Here is a 16243-nt window from a genome sequence, read left to right on the forward strand (position 1 = left end):
ATCAGTAGCCACATAAAAATGGTTTAATTTTACACAGAGCAGGTCACCTCATGGGGTTATAAAATAAAAAATACTGAGTGCAGCTTTGGCAATCACCCCTCTAGTCTTCCCGCTTCATTTAACCGTAACAAAACCATAACCACTTAATATCCACAGCATTACAATGCTAAACGATTAAACCAACAGAGACAGAGAAAAGGAGGCACGGTTTCGAGTAGGAGTGATAAACAGCAGCTTTACAGGGGCTTCTGTACGTCTTTGATTGATGTATCAGCGTAGGTCACTTCTGAAAGAGTTCTGTGTATCTGAACAAGTCCGTTTCCATGTGTCTAAAGATTTTAAAAAGCAAAATAAGCAGCTGTCTGATTTATATTATAAAGTGTAAAATTTACAAATAAATATTCAAAAAGGTCAACACATGCACAGTTTTAAACAGAATCAAATACTGTAGGGGTTTATTCAAGTCCAAGTGAAAAATTGATTCCGTGCACGATTCCAATTATGATGGGTTGCCAGGCGACCAGGTACCTCAACCAATCCAGAAGCTGTCCATATAAAACATGTGTTCTCTCCCAGCTTATGAGGAGATTTAAGGCGTAAATATGGTTATTACAAATTTGAAAACTTTTAGTGTGTATTTTGGTTCAGTACACTTTACACTGTAAAATAAAATAAAGTTTAATGTTTATTTTATCATTAAGAAAAACAAAGTTTTATCCAAGATAAGATAATAGTTTTCTCACAATTGCGAGTTTATATATTGTAATTTCATTTTCTAACAAACTTGTGTCGTTCTAGGAATTTAGTCATTATTTAATTGAATGTCTTGCATGTAAATTGACCAATGGCCATATTTAACCAAATGTAAGGATACGGGTTATTCATCATCTTTTTGAGGTCCACCTTCTCATTGCAGTATGGACACGTCTGCTTTTTTCCCACGATGCACCAGCCACGAATACAGAATTCATGAAATCTGTTGACCAAAGGTAGTTAAGGATAATTTGACTAAACAAAGAAAGGTTTGCAGAAACTTTAACTTCATGTTTCCTCATACAATAAATAGAAGGAAAAAAAATTAAGTTCTCGAAACATCAATAAATTAAATAAAAACATAAAAATGTTCCACATAACAACAAAACTACTTGTTTCCTGTTTCCTGAAATGAAGGATACATGTGGTTACAGGAGAGCTGGTAGGTGTCCTCAATGATGCCTTCCTCATCTAGGTCCACAAAAATCTTCTGACCACACACGGCGCAAATGTCATCACTAAGGTTTCGGGATGGCATACCACCCATGTTATAGTACTGAAGAAGGCAGACGGAAAAGAAACCAGGTAAAAGAGTTACTGGGAGAATTAACAACAAAAACCTTTACTATGAATTCATTTTTTGGAAATTGAAATGTTCACAAACAATCCTGCAGGATATCTGAGAATAAATGTAAGGGTTTAAAGCCGTATGTCCACCAAAGCGTTTTTAGCCAGCTGAAAACACCAGGCGCTCTTCTGAAAACGCCTTTTTCAGTTGAGATGCTTTGGTTGATATGATAGAGAATATGCGTGGAAGTGTTACTATTACTAATATCTGATTTAGATAGTTTGTATCTGAATATAAAAATGTTGATACGATGCAAAGTACTTGTTTTAAATGATTTTGTTCCATTGTTGTGCTGGTTGTTGTCGTCTGTTGTCCTTGTACAAGCAGGATGTGGCGGTTGGTCGGTGTGGGATTTGTCCCGCCCCTCCTCCACTGTAATTGGACGGCTGGGTAAAAAGTGACAGTGATGAGCCTCTGTTTTACCCAAAGTTGAACATTCTTCCACTCTCGGCATCCGGAAGAAAAAAAACAGCAAGCACTCAGCGCGAAATAGATGCTCACGCTGTTACTGTATTTAAATAAGCGCCGATCCCATTGAAAACAATTGAAAAAAAATAGGGACAAAAACGCTTTGGTGGACACACGGCCAAAGAGTTACATTAATATGAGAATGTCTGGACATTGACGTATAGAAACTGATGTATATGTATTTACCCCTATAGTGGATGCCATGTAGTCTGAGCAGATTTCAGCAAAGTCACGTCCCATTACCCCATAGTACAGACCATAGAAAAGCATGATCACACCTACATCCATCGAATCCTCTGCTTTAATCCTGGAAAAAAAAATCTATTTGAATAATTGTGCAAGCCCTTAAAGATGTAAAAACATATTTCAACCATAACTTATACAATCAATTGTCTATCTAATTATTCTTAGAGTGGCAATCAGAGCATGCACATCCTCTTGTAGGAAACTTTTTCCTTCGTCCAAGCAGAGACCAGGAGACGTTGGGATATCTTTCAAGCAGAAGTTATTCTTTATTGAGAACTTCGCTTGTGCGTTGCTGTATGTCCGTCCAACAGTCTGAACTGTAACAGTGTACATTCAATTTATATCCATTTAGGGGCAGGGATTTACAGAAATAGAAATTAAGTATTGCAGATTTTGGAACCTGCCCTAGATCTCCAAGAGTAAAATATCGTAAAAATACCAAATACCGAACACAGGACTGACCGGACTCTCTTGCTGGAAGTTTTGCAGCTGATCTAAACATTTAGTCTCTTCACTTTTGCAGTTTCCTAAATTAAACATTTAATAAATGTGTTATTCTTCACTCTGAAACATGTCACCACAGAAATACACTCACAATTTCAATACCTTTTTCGGACGGGACTAGTTTTCTTAACTACATTTGAATTACAGTTCTTATCATTCGACGCCTGTGATTTCATGTATCCATTCGGACGGGACAGACAGAGATGGGAGTGTGTGCTTTCTAGATGTGGGCGTTACAGAAGCTCAGCTGCTGTTCTTTCATGCATCACATATGACGTCTATGTCTTTTAAATGTATTATTTATTGATAGAATTTTAATTAATAATCTTCGCAATTTGGCTCCATTTTCTTTATTTTAGAATTGTATTTTTTCATAGGATACCATCCATATTGCAATGAATTGAAAGCATGCCGAAGATTGGTGCGCAAACAGTAACTCAGATAGGTTAAAAAAAATTTTTTTGAGGAGAAGCATTAGGATCATACAATATTGGCAATCAGACCGGATTATATTTCCCAGAGGACTGTTGAGATTGCTGAAAAAAAACGGTAGGTAAGTTGCCTTGGAATTTGTACAGAGGTTGTGTGAGGAAAAACTCAGACTTGGCAGATTCGGGTGGAATTAAAAATCCCAAAGTATGTCTGTGAAACACAAACTTCTCCAACGTCCCCCTGGAAACTTAGTGCCATCCGACTAGGGCTTAAGGGAGTAATTCCTTCTAATTAGAACGCCATTGTGTCAGCATTGCCATGGAAACAATGAACAGGGGGCGAACTAACTACTGACTCACTACTCAGACAGACAATTTCTCCTCCTTAGGATCCCTGTGCCCTGTGTTTAGGATTTTAGGATCTGAATGAAGGCACCGTTTCATTTCTGATCAAATATGTCAATGTTTTCAATGTTACGCACCTGAAAAAAACGTTGAATCCAAACATGGTAAACATGATGGCGAGATATCCTATAACACCCACAGCGTAGCTCAGCTTGTAAATGAGGAGGAACCACTTATACACCATCCTGCAGAAATTAAAGGCTTTTAGTTCATATTCTATATAACAATGCACAGGCAACACATTCTACAAGGGGCATTACACGTCGTATATTACACTCTTAAAACTCCCATAACTGCTGCTAACACAATACAGTATCCGAAGCTGCATACATACACATGATATTTGTGCTGTGATTATGACAAACTGTTGATTGATATATTTAATTAACATTGTTAACAAATTATGATTCATTTTGTGATTCCAGAAGTTACGTTCTGTATTCCAGAACTGCATTTTCTTCATTTAAATTAATAGTTGTTGAGGGAAAATAAAAAGAAATTCAGTTTATTTTTATTGTATGCATTCTTTTAGTATTTCATTTAAATTAATAATATATTCATATAAATACTTCAAATACTAAGTCATCCTGCAGCTCTTTTAGCTTATTTAAAAGAAACGATCATCCAAAAAGGAAAATTCAATAATGAAAAAGTTTAACTTTCTATATGCTATGGAACCCAAATAAGACATTTTGTAACACAAAGAAAAGTCCTGTTTTGCTTAACAAATCTTGATTACAATATCATTGTATAGAAAAGACCAATGTGAATAATTCCTCAAAACTTTTATTTTTGTGACTAACAGAAGATAAAAAGCTATAGAACAGTCTGGAACAACATACAGGTAAGTAAATGATGACAAATGTCATTTTTTTCTCAAAAAAACTGAAAGCATTACCGTGGCGTTCTGCAGGAGAGAGGTTTGCGTGTGGCTCTGAATATGACATAGCTGGTGATGACGGAGAACATGCCCCATGTGGACAGGAAACGCCACCAATAAAGCTTAATGGTGAAGTACAGAGGAACCACCCACATCTGCAATAGTGTGACCATCTACAAGGCAAACAAAATAAACAATATTCATTTATTACTTTTTACAGAGCTTTATTTGTGCACATGGACCCTAAAAATCAGAAAAATAAAAATGTATCGGACTACTAGCACAGTCGGAATAAATAAAAAAAGTCACATGTAATCACGCCAATCGGAGGAATTGGCCAAATACAATTAAAATCCCATTCGGATTGTGCTTTAAACCTCTTCTAATCAGATCAAGAGGACCTATAAACACTTGATTGGATTGAAAACAAACTGATGAGGGGAAAGTACTACGCATACGCATTACGCAATGACTTAGAAATGGTGTAATGATGTGTGAAACGAGCAGTTGAATAAAGTCCGTGTCACTCTAAAGTTTTCCTTTAACTCATCGTCAACTCAAGTGGAGCAGGACAACGTCCCACCAGTCCTTGTTTTCGGACTATCATCCACAGACACCTTGTTTCAGGCGTGGGAAGGGGCATTTTTACAGCTTGATAAAAATAAACAGCACAACACAATGGTTCATTTGCTCGTCGTCTCCTAATTGACCCTTCGCAGGGAGTTTGATTGACAGGTGATCTGACCAATCCTAATCCGCCATTTTTGACCGACAAAGCAGTCAGGAGAGTTGGTAGATTAACATGGGAGGATTTGAACTTGAAAAACAGAATGTACTGACGCGGTTAAAACAACATTCCTTCTTATGTTCATTCATGTTTATTTGATGCTATTAATTAACTAGAAGGAAGAGATGATCGGTTCACGAGCAGCTTTAACTGAGGCTCTACAGCGATCTGTCACGACACATTAAAGAGCCACAAAACGGTATTTATTGTTTAAATTTCTTTTTAAAAATTACCAAATTTGAAAGGTAAGACTTTGTTTCATATCAAAAGTAACCTGGTATGTCATGTCTGTCAGCGCGTTGTCAATGTCCTCTCTGCTCCACGGTGTATTTTTCACCGAGTGAGAACATGGTGTGGGGTGAGAGCGGCGTGGCATGTCGGACATAGCAACAGTAACTAAAGGGGGTGGGTCTTTACGAACGGTCAATTAGGACCCAAAATATGTAAATATTAAATCAGCTCTTTAAAACAAAGAAAATAAGTAATGTAGAAGAATAGTAGGTGCACACAGCGGGAAACCCTCTATATTCGTGCAGTGTGTGCATGTCAAAAAACCTATTCCAATTTGAAGCTTGTAACATTTAAACGCACATATCAACCTAAATTAGTTCAGACTGAAACGAAAGGAGTCCATAGCCGCGTTTCCACCGCAATTACCCGGAACAATTTGTCCCAGGAACTTTTTTTGCCCCAGACCGGTTGCTTTATGCGTTTACACCGCGGTCTAAAGTACCGGGAAGATTATAAACTGCGCGCGTCTGCTCCTCCCAGTCTGCGACGGACAGTAATCAGTTTTGAGCGCCACATTTATAATAAGTATGGAGGAGATTCGAACTGTGCTGCAGTTGTGTTTCTGATGTATTGCGGACATTGAATGAGATGGCTAGGACGAACGCGCAGAAAATTTCCTGTTACAATACGCTTAATAAAGCCTGAACCTCGTCGTCTGTCCAGTCCAGCTGTGTTTTTTTATTTTTTTTATTAAATTCCATATTTGCAGACAGACAACTCTTAATGCATGAAGCCACGAACCGCAATAGATTTTTTAAAATGCTTGTTAAAATAGAATGCTACGTGGAGTCCTCCAGTCAAAATGCGGCGTGAACACAACCAATCAGCATGTTCAGCACACAAGTCCCGCCCCCGAAAGTTCCTGAACTTTTAAAAAGTACTACCTCGCCAGCAGGGACTTTCGGAGGGGGAAATATTTACCCGGAACTTCGTTTAGACCCTGGTTCCTGCGGTGTAAACACACCGAGTACCACCCCAAAGTTCCTAGTTCCTGGGGAAAGTTCCCGCGGTGGAAACGCGGCTCATGTAAACGTAGGTACTCACGTTGTAGGATCTGCCGTGTCTTTGTTTCCACTGAACCAGGACAATCTGAGCAACCACTAGCGTGGCGATGAGAATCAGAACCATCTCGGCATGCATGGCCTCATGACCTCGATGCTTCACGTGCAACCTCTCGTGCTGCATCCTGGAGTTACACACACAAGAGTACAGACAAGTCAGAAATAATCAGATAATCTTTATGCCATGAAACCTAAGACATAGATCAACACTCCTATATTCACTGATTCCCAAACTAGAAGCTAATGATACAGAAAACTAGGTTAAGAGGTTGTGAAAGAGGTTCATTTCTGCAGGATCATACACGAGGCCAGACCTACTGAGGCCACTTGCACGACATTGCCAGTGTTCACTTATAACAATGACACACATCCACCAGGAACTATTTTTACATAGATGATGACAATCATAAGGCACTAAAAAAGACAGTTTAGAAGAGTTAAACGTCCTTTTACAACAACTTTCACTTTTCTGAACATCTAAAAAAGATATGTCCATGATTATTCTAAGCAACAACCACATAAAAAAAGATTGCTCATGACTACTTACTTCCACGATTCTCTGTTAGACATTTTCAAAAGGTCGTCCTGTGAAGAAAGAACTGGATTTAGAAAATACAAAAATAACATGTTTAGGTAACTGGCATGCTTTACAAAAACAACACTGAAATGCATCTTCTATTCTTTTACAATTATTATGTGTGTAGTTTGTATGACCCGTCAAGATAGTACAAGACCCCTGGTCTGGATTTATTTTGCCTGATGTGTTGATTTCTGTTATTAGTAAACGCTATTGACCAGTCAGAACTCAGAAGTTTTCTAGAGAATCACATAATAGAGTCAACAGTCGGGTTCCGGAAGCAGAAATCCCATTCATTTTCTCCATGGAGGAAGTGATTTTTAACAATTACTTTAAAATAGTTTAGTTTAAACTTTATTTGTCCCCATAGGGCAATTGGTTCTGCAGCAAGACATAGACACACAGGACGATCACCAACATCAGGACAGACACAAACACACAAATACAAGACCGAGAGAAACATCTGACAATAGGCCTATTCATCATAAAAAAGAATATGTCAACACAGGGGAACATTTCCATAACGGTCACCATTTCATCAACAACATCAATCAATACTATAGCCTACATGTTTTAACAACCCCATCACTATTTAATTGTTAAGTCTATCTACTCCTCCGGGCTGAGTTTAGAAAAGAGATGGGTGTCGGAACGAATGAGTGCCTAGGCTATATCTATTGCTCTTTACTGGAGGTAATCTAAACTGGTAAAATCTGAAACTCTAAATGAAGGGGGTGAAAGCTTTCTAACTACATGTCTGTTATACAGGTCAGTGAGGCTACACTGCTGGACACCTATAATTTTACTATATTGGAAATAGCAGTTTTGGCCTTGACAGTGAGATTACCATACCAGCAGATTAATGAGAATGTTAATACAGACTCAATGTATGATTTATAAAAAAAAAAGGGTCATGGGGGTCTTATCGACACAATATTTTGACAGTTTGCGAAGGCAGTTAAATCGAAATAGTGCGAAATAGTTAAAGACAGAACTACTGTGTGAGCTACGATGTCATCATTAATCAATAGTAAATGCTTTTGTTGAAGGCATCAACCTCCATTATAACTTATTTTTTACATAATCATGTTTAACCGCAGAATTTCTGGTGAAAAAACGACATGATTCTGCAGAGAAATCTCCACCAATCAGAGAATCACAACAAGCAAATTCCCAAAGAACAAACTCCCAACAAGCACCGTGAATGATGTAGTGTTTCCCTATGCTACTACTTAAACTACTTAAATATTTAGATTTGTAATCAATATATAGGCCTATTTTCCTTCACCATCTTTATTAAATCAAAAGTGTTATATTTCTCCACCATATTTAATTAAATTATGTCATTCGCAATGCTTCATGGGATTGTAGTTCTTTCCCTGAGTAAAGCTGCTAAGAACTTATTCTTGTCTTTTTGTCTGATGAAGTTTGTTACAATGTGATTCACTTTATAGCTAATTGGTTTGGTTCATTGGTGATAACTCTTAAACTAAGACTTTTTTTTTAAATCCCTTAAAAATACTTCCGGACCAAGGTCGCTACAAAAGTAGGCGGACACTGGTGCACTCTATAAACAAAAAACATATAGCAAGCAAATGGCATGCAGCAAATGGCCAATCAGAATCAAGTATTCGAGAGTAGGGGGGGGACTTAAGCGGACGCTTGAGCCCCCGGAGAATAAGGGGGTCCCCATCAGATATTGGCAAAACATATTTGGCAAAGCTCTAGTGTGTATTTGTGTTATGGAGAGGAGATTATATGACCCGCCGAATTATGTAACTGTAGTAGGTGCTGTGAAGAGCTAATCCCAATCCTAATCCTACCGTCACTAAATTGTGTGTACCGTCACATGATTCGGTGGGTGTCTGACTGTCTTACAACAGAGGTATTCACCTCAGAGAAGAAAGTCTTTACGCCTTGTGTTTCATGTAGTATTTCATCTTGATTTCTCAAAATTATTTGTTTGTGTGCTTTTCCTGGGCGAAACTGTAAACACTCGCATGAATGTACACAGGAGTGCATCGACCGAAAATGTTCATTTAATAGATTAGCCTATTTTCGGTTTGTTTCTCAGCAAACCCTACCATGTGCCTTCAGACTTGGAATATGGGACGAGTTGCTTGGGATTATTTATGACATGTTTAAATCCTTATTTAGTTCACAAATCACTGCCAAGTGCAAGCATGATTTCTTTTTTTTTTATTTCTTTTTTTTGTGATATGTAAAAAAAGGTAGGCTAATACGGCTTTAGAACCACATCAGGGTAGATGATTTTTGAAAGACTACATTTAAAAATGCCAATTTAAGTAAATCAGAAAAAGAAAACTGGTACAACTGTACCGATTCCTTTATACATTCACATTTGAACCTATAACTACCAATCTAGAGTGCATACAGCATAATCTGATGCTGGCATCTTATATTCTGTATGTCATTGAGTGTGAGATAAACATGGCCATGCTTGTCCAGTGTCCACACATCTCCATGACGAGTCAGCTGACTAGAAGAGAGATTTTGTAGCTCTTGCAGTTAGCTGGACATTTATACAAACTACTGATCATACAACAGTGCCTTTCAAACCTCAAAAAAGTCTTCATAACATAGCTCTCAATGTACAAAAAAAAGGGTCAAACTGGCTTGCATTTACTCACAAACCAGACATGTCCACTTGCAGGTTGTGATTTATCCTTCTCAATACCCAGTGATTCACTTTTAATAAAACAGGCAGTGATAGGCTAAGGCAATTGATTTCTCATTACAATAAGTATCACCGTGAATATCATAATCATATGTTTGCAATAAAGTTAGCCTAATCCATAAACTGGTGTTCCTGCCACGTTTTTAAAGGCATTTTACTCACATACACCAAGTTTGCTGAACAAACTAAACAAAACCTTTCCCATTATAATCAACGGATCTATCTACACTGCACGCGAGCGTGTTGATCAGATGTAAACAGATTCGTTCATTATAATAGCAGGTTGAGTTACTAGCTAGCCGCCGCGTCGCTGGCAGTGTACATGACAGTTAACGTTAGCCTATATACCAAAATATTAAGGCGAAACATCAGCGGTTTTAGTTGTCTGAGGACCATCTATATATGAAATACTGAATCCAGTACCTGGGGTTGCAGGTCAGCCATTATTAATATCGCTCTAGATTCCAGTCATCTATTAATGGCTCCGTTTCTACCGGCAGACACCATTATGCTCGTGTTCCATTCTAAACGAATCGTTCAGGTGAGTCGAATCTCTTCCATGAATCTTTTGGAAATTGGCCCGAGCGGTATTCGGCCGACTCATTTGTTTGAACCTGACTGAACCGTCTCTTTTGACCATGTTTTATACAGTCTATGCTTTTGACGAAGCATGTCCTATTAAAACGAGCAAAAATTACACGTTGTGTGTGTATGCTTTCTAATTTTTTCATAGTTTTTAACCGGATCTTTGAAGTGAACTGTTCAAAAGAACCGATGGACTTCCTGTAATGTGTTCATGACGGCTTGCTGGCACAGATCTGCGCAGGAGCAAAACTCACGCATAGCCTACATCTACTACGGGATTGGCTGGCTATATTAACTAAAAATGATAGAATAGCCTATCAGTTCGTTAAAGTTTCTATTTTCTAAAATATAGAATAGCTTCTGAAATCATACATTTGTTTTTTTATATAATTTAGTAAACGTTTTTGAGTGTAGGCTATATCTTACACAGCCAAAATGTATCATTTGTAATTCAGTAAGATTTGAGAATTAATTCTCATTTACACTTAATTGCTTAATAAAAGCTAGCAGTACTTTTACAATGATATGAGGGATTGAGAGCCTTAAGTGTTCAAAAAAATAACACGAGTACAAAGTGTCTGTTTGTCATGTCTGTTGGCTATGAGTCAAAGTTAGAGATGTGGGTGGTTGAAGAAGATATGGCACAACAAATCACACTGGCCAAACAAACAGCAATAGTTTACTTGCTGAGTAATGCAGATTTAACAGAACATAGAAACATAGTTCAACTGATTGAGCGTGTCTCAATTGGAGATTCTTGTTTAATGTTAATCACAGGTCCATCATACTATTGAGTTTTAGTCATTTTACTATAAATGTTTCGTTTTATTTTTGCAGTTTGAACAATTCAGATGTAATAAATATGTACACGTTTTTTTATCATACATAGCAACTAATGTAGTAGCCTAGTGGGCAGTTCAATAAAAATGTGGCTAGATTTCTATTCTCTATTCTATTCTATTCTATTCTATTCTATTCTATTCTATTCTATTCTATTCTATTCTATTCTATTCTATTCTATTCCAAAATCTGTCTGCCATTCTAAATAACGTTTTACAACTTTATACATTCAATACATAACATACCAAATATAGTGAAATATTCATTTGCATATACGTATTACTTGATTGCTTCACGATTATTTATTATCGCTTTGTTCACATAATTTCTTCATTTCCCCAAAATGATGCAGTCCCTGAACTGATTACCAAAAGCGGCACATCGAGAATTAAAGATTAACCAGCACCGCAGTCCCTCCTGTTCCAGTGCAGGGGGGGTGGGGGGGGGGGGGGGGGGGGTATATGGTATAAATTCTGGGAGAGCAGCACTGAATTATCTACAGCTGAGAACCTCACACTGTTGCTGAAACTGAAGTGTGAGCTCTACCAAAATGAAGCTTCTCTTATTACTTTTCCTGTGTGTTGTTGGAACTCTCGCACAAGACGAATATGATGATTATGGAGGGGTAAATATTATTAACATTCTAATATTTAAGCTAATTTGAATATTACATTTTGATAATGTAGTAGCCTAATTATTGTCTTGTTTTTATTTGCCGTTTTGCTTCAGGAAGCAAAAAAAGAGGTAAGTCCTTTTTAAAATTCAAAATATGAATAAATAGTCCATTCAAATCATACACTGCATAAATAATACAGAAGATATGATTAATAAATTAATACAGACACACAGTGATATGGATAGATTTGTCAGTTATGGTTGATTAAGATTGTATTACATAAAATAAAAAAACTGGTCAAATACGGTGTAGGCCTATATAGATCATATTTTGGAGTAGGCTACTTATGACCTCGAATAATATGGAATGTGCAAACAATTACATAAAAAAAATGCAGTGACATTTTAGATGGATTGTTCTGAATTTAGCCTAAAGCAACCGTAGATCCCAGGGGTCATCGTCCTGTCAGTAGAGGTCGTGAGACGTACTCCTCGGGCCCAGCGGCCCCACCCCCCGTCAGTGGGGCAAGTCGTTATCGTGGACGACCAACTGCAGCGCCGGTGGGGAAAGTTACGGCGGAGAAGGAAGAGTACCCAGAATCGGGCGGATGTACCCACATGTCTGAGAAAATGGTCAGTGCCAATATTCTTTGATTCTATTAGTGCAATATGTATTTAGATGGGCGACATAACCCATCCAGGCACTAATTTCTGATATTTTAGGATAAGATGACAAAATTGTAAGTAAGGCCTATGGAATAATCTTAATAACATATAATCTCCCATTGAAAACCCATTTGTTCAACCATTAAGTCATTGATCTGAATAGAACTGTTAATGGTTTGGGGTTGCGGCCCTAATTTATGTAACACAAACCACAATTAAATTAGTTTTGTTTCTCTCTCTCTCTCTCTCTCTCTCTCTCTCTCTCTCTCTCTCTCTCTCTCTCTCTCTCTCTCTCTTCAGGGAGTGTTGTGTCCCACAGGTTGTGAGCTGAAGAAAACCATCCAAAAGCAAGAACGTAACGTGAAGCCAACTGTAGATCAGCTGAAAAGATCTGTGGATGAGTTGACCCAGTCCACCAACTCTATCTATGGCTACGTCATGGATATGACTGCAGAAGTAGCACAAAGACAAAGAGTCACCGAGGGTAACTAACTATACTTCATTCCGACTCAGAGAGCTTAGAATCTTTTGATCTGGAAGTAATAGCCCGGGGTTTTTCAACTCTGGCCCTCGAGGTCCATTTTCCTGCAGAGTTTTGCTCCAACCCTAAACCAACACGCCTGAACGAGCTAAGCAGGGTCTCGGGATTACAAGAAAGTTATAGGCAGATGAGTTTGATCAAGGTTGGAGCTAAACTCTGGAAGGTGGACCTTGAGGGCCAGAGTTGAGAACCTCTGCAAGTATATTGTGATGAAACAAGGATGATTTTTTATTAGCTTTCCTAATAGCTCAGCTGTTTGATTCCCTGGGCTTGATTCCCAGGGAACACACATTTTGATCATATATATACATTGTGTAAGTCAATAAGAATTAAGGCATCTGCCAAAAAAATTAAAAATATAATCTCATTATCGTTGATTATTAAACATCCCCCTCTTTGTGTTCTCTCGTAGGCAATGGTATGCTGGTTGGTCAGTACACAGACAGTCTAGAGACACAGCATGCTTATGTTAAGGATGCTGTGGACGTCACCTCCCCCCAGAATATCAAAATCCTACAGGCTGTGCTGGAGAAGATCCGTGAGAAGATTCAGCGTTTGGAGAAAGCCGTCACTACTCAGAGAGCCAAGTGCCAAGCGCCTTGTAAAGTCAGCTGCCCGATTCCAGTGGTTTCCGGCAAGGAGTGTGAGGAAATTTTCCGCAAAGGAGGACAGGACTCTCAGATGTACCTCATACGGCCTGATCCACTCAGTATGCCCTACAAGGTCTACTGCGATCAGACGAGTCAACAAGGAGGTATGTCGACTTAATTTAAACAAACCCCTAATGTAACTCAGGCTCTCAAAATCATGTGGCCTATTGAGGAAAGTCACGACACGAGAAACAGCCAACCCAGATTCATTGGGAAAACATGCCAGTGGCAATATTTCTACAAAATTATATTACGTTGCTTGAAAGTTTTGCAATACTTTCAATGTGAAATGTCCTGTGAGTGGCACTAAAAGTGAGTTCAGTTTTATCTGAAACAAATGAATGTGAATCTGGCAACGTTTTATATTGCCTGTTGTATTTAGGGAGTTCGGACATTAAATGTCTAATGAGTGGTGCTAAAAGGTTAATGTGCCAATGCATTTGAAAATAATGTTGCACCTATAAACACCACCATAATCCTAACCGGTAATGGTAACAAAAGCAAAGTGAGCTAAAAGCAAACACATTTTCTAAAGCAGCCATGCCATTTTAGCTTGATTGTACCAGTTTTTTGCTCTTTTATTGTGATTGATGTATCACGGGATTCCCGAGCAAGTGCATTGCTGTATCAGGTGCGCTACTGAGCAAGTTTACTATCCCAGAACAGCCAAGCAAATGGAGCTGGTTATGTGGTGCAAATGACAAAATGTACTTTTACAAATCATGCATAGTAAAATATTTTGAGGTCATAACATAGTGTCAAGGAACTGCACTAAAATAAATCTTTCTAAATCGATAATCTGCTCCTGTAATCATAATTTGCGTGTCATAGTGCCACCAATGGTCCTTTCAGCTGGAAACCGTACATTTTTGGAGTTTTGCAAAAATGTAGGTAGATGCATGTTTTTCCAATGATGCAACCATCATCATCAACTTCCCTATTATTCCACAGGTTGGGTGGTCATCCAGAGCCGAATGGACGGCAGTGTTGATTTTGGCAGGCGCTGGGACGACTACCGAAGAGGCTTTGGAAACATTGCATTTGATGTGGGCAAAGGCCACTGCGAGACTCCTGGTAAGCTATGGCTAACAAATGATATGCAAAACCATGATATAAACTTAGAAATGTGGGAATCGGGTTTTAGAATGTGTAGTTTTACTGATGAACAAGAAGAATCTAGCCAAGAACTTACTTCAGACATTGCATATTGTGTGGTTAGACCCTGCAGAAAATACCAAGATGTTGTGTTTTGTTGTGCTGGTTTCTCCTACCAGGCTTCTTAACTATCTAAACCAGCAAGCTTTCATGTTCAATCAGTATTGCCAAAAAAAACTGATTCATCACCATATCATCTCATTCTCTAATGAACTTGTTGTGGACTGTTTTAGGTGAGTACTGGTTGGGTAACGATCGTATTAGTCAGATTACTAAGATGGGTCCCACCGAGCTTCTGGTTGAAATGGAAGATTGGTCCGGTTCAAAGGTCTACGCTCAGTACGAGCAGTTCACTGTTCAGGGCGAAGCCACCAACTACATCCTAGCAGTTGGCCGTTACTCAGGAACAGCTGGAAACACGTTCTTAGATGGCGCAACAGAACTGTTTGGAGAAAACCGTACCATGACCATCCATAATGGCATGATGTTCAGCACCTATGACAGAGATAACGACAAATGGTTCGTATAGCTTGTCCTATGGCCAGACTGAAAACTGCATGGAAAAACTTCAGTATCTAATGTTCTTTCTCTCTCCAATTGTGTCAATCGTAAACAGGATACCTGGAGATCCTTCTAAGCAGTGTTCAAAGGAAGATGGAGGCGGATGGTGGTACAACCGATGCCATGCTTGTAATCCTAATGGGCGATACTACAGGGGCGGAGCTTATACAAAATACATGGCCAAGCATGGGACAGATGATGGCATTGTGTGGATGAACTGGAAGGGCTCGTGGTATTCGCTCAAATCTATCAGCATGAAGATCAGACCTTTCTTCAAATCATGATAGTGATGAAGTGAATTGAAATGAGATACTGTGTGTCCACTCTTGTGTACATTCCCATTCAATGCCACTCATTTATTTTAGTTTTTTTTTGAGAAATAGGAGGATAATAAAACCTGAACCTATATGTTTACAAGAACTATTATTTGTGTTTGCATAAAAGAGTTTTGCTGAACTTGAAACACTCTGAATTGTGTTATTTGAAGTGTTTAAAAAGGAATATATGCAAAACAGTGTAAAACAAGATGGATACACAATCCACCTAATTCTCATTAAAGCTGACCTATAAAATTAAACAAAGTGTCTTCAGTATTTATGTTATTTTTTTTATTTTATTTTTTGAGAGCAACAGTATTAGATTAGTATGAGATGTATGAAGCTGCAATAGCAATAAATTCAGGCATATTCAAAAAGACTGAATATAAACACATACTGTTGTTTCTTTGGCACTTTATGAGTACTTTTGACATGGATTTTTCGAAAATAATTTGTATTAAAACCCTTTTCACACTCTCACAGGTTTATTTAATTTGTCTACTTATAATTTCCAAAAGTGTATATACATGCATCATGGGACAATTTTCTTTTTGTGTTTCTATATTCTGTGATAGAATTGACAA

General features: G+C 38.2%; 2 protein-coding genes across 2 annotated transcripts; one reads left to right on the top strand and one right to left on the bottom strand.

The window, feature by feature from the left end:
• Position 1: 1 nt before the first annotated feature.
• On the bottom strand, positions 2–10346 carry rnf175 (ring finger protein 175). The gene is made up of 9 exons (XM_079616051.1): positions 10153–10346; positions 7002–7039; positions 6438–6579; positions 4334–4488; positions 3513–3620; positions 2036–2156; positions 1176–1309; positions 875–976; positions 2–576 (listed from the first exon to the last, which is right to left on the bottom strand). The coding sequence occupies exons 1-9, from the start codon at positions 10171–10173 to the stop codon at positions 456–458; spliced, it is 942 nt and encodes a 313-aa protein (XP_079472177.1). The 5' UTR covers positions 10174–10346; the 3' UTR covers positions 2–455.
• A 1287-nt stretch (positions 10347–11633) lies between these two features.
• On the top strand, positions 11634–16136 carry fgb (fibrinogen beta chain). Its single transcript, XM_079614781.1, has 8 exons — positions 11634–11779; positions 11884–11898; positions 12199–12402; positions 12736–12919; positions 13389–13730; positions 14578–14700; positions 15015–15300; positions 15398–16136. The coding sequence occupies exons 1-8, from the start codon at positions 11705–11707 to the stop codon at positions 15624–15626; spliced, it is 1458 nt and encodes a 485-aa protein (XP_079470907.1). The 5' UTR covers positions 11634–11704; the 3' UTR covers positions 15627–16136.
• The last annotated feature ends 107 nt before the right edge of the window (positions 16137–16243 follow it).

Source organism: Phoxinus phoxinus, assembly GCF_949152265.1.
Source record: "Phoxinus phoxinus genome assembly, chromosome: 6".
Lineage (NCBI taxonomy): Eukaryota > Metazoa > Chordata > Actinopteri > Cypriniformes > Leuciscidae > Phoxinus > Phoxinus phoxinus.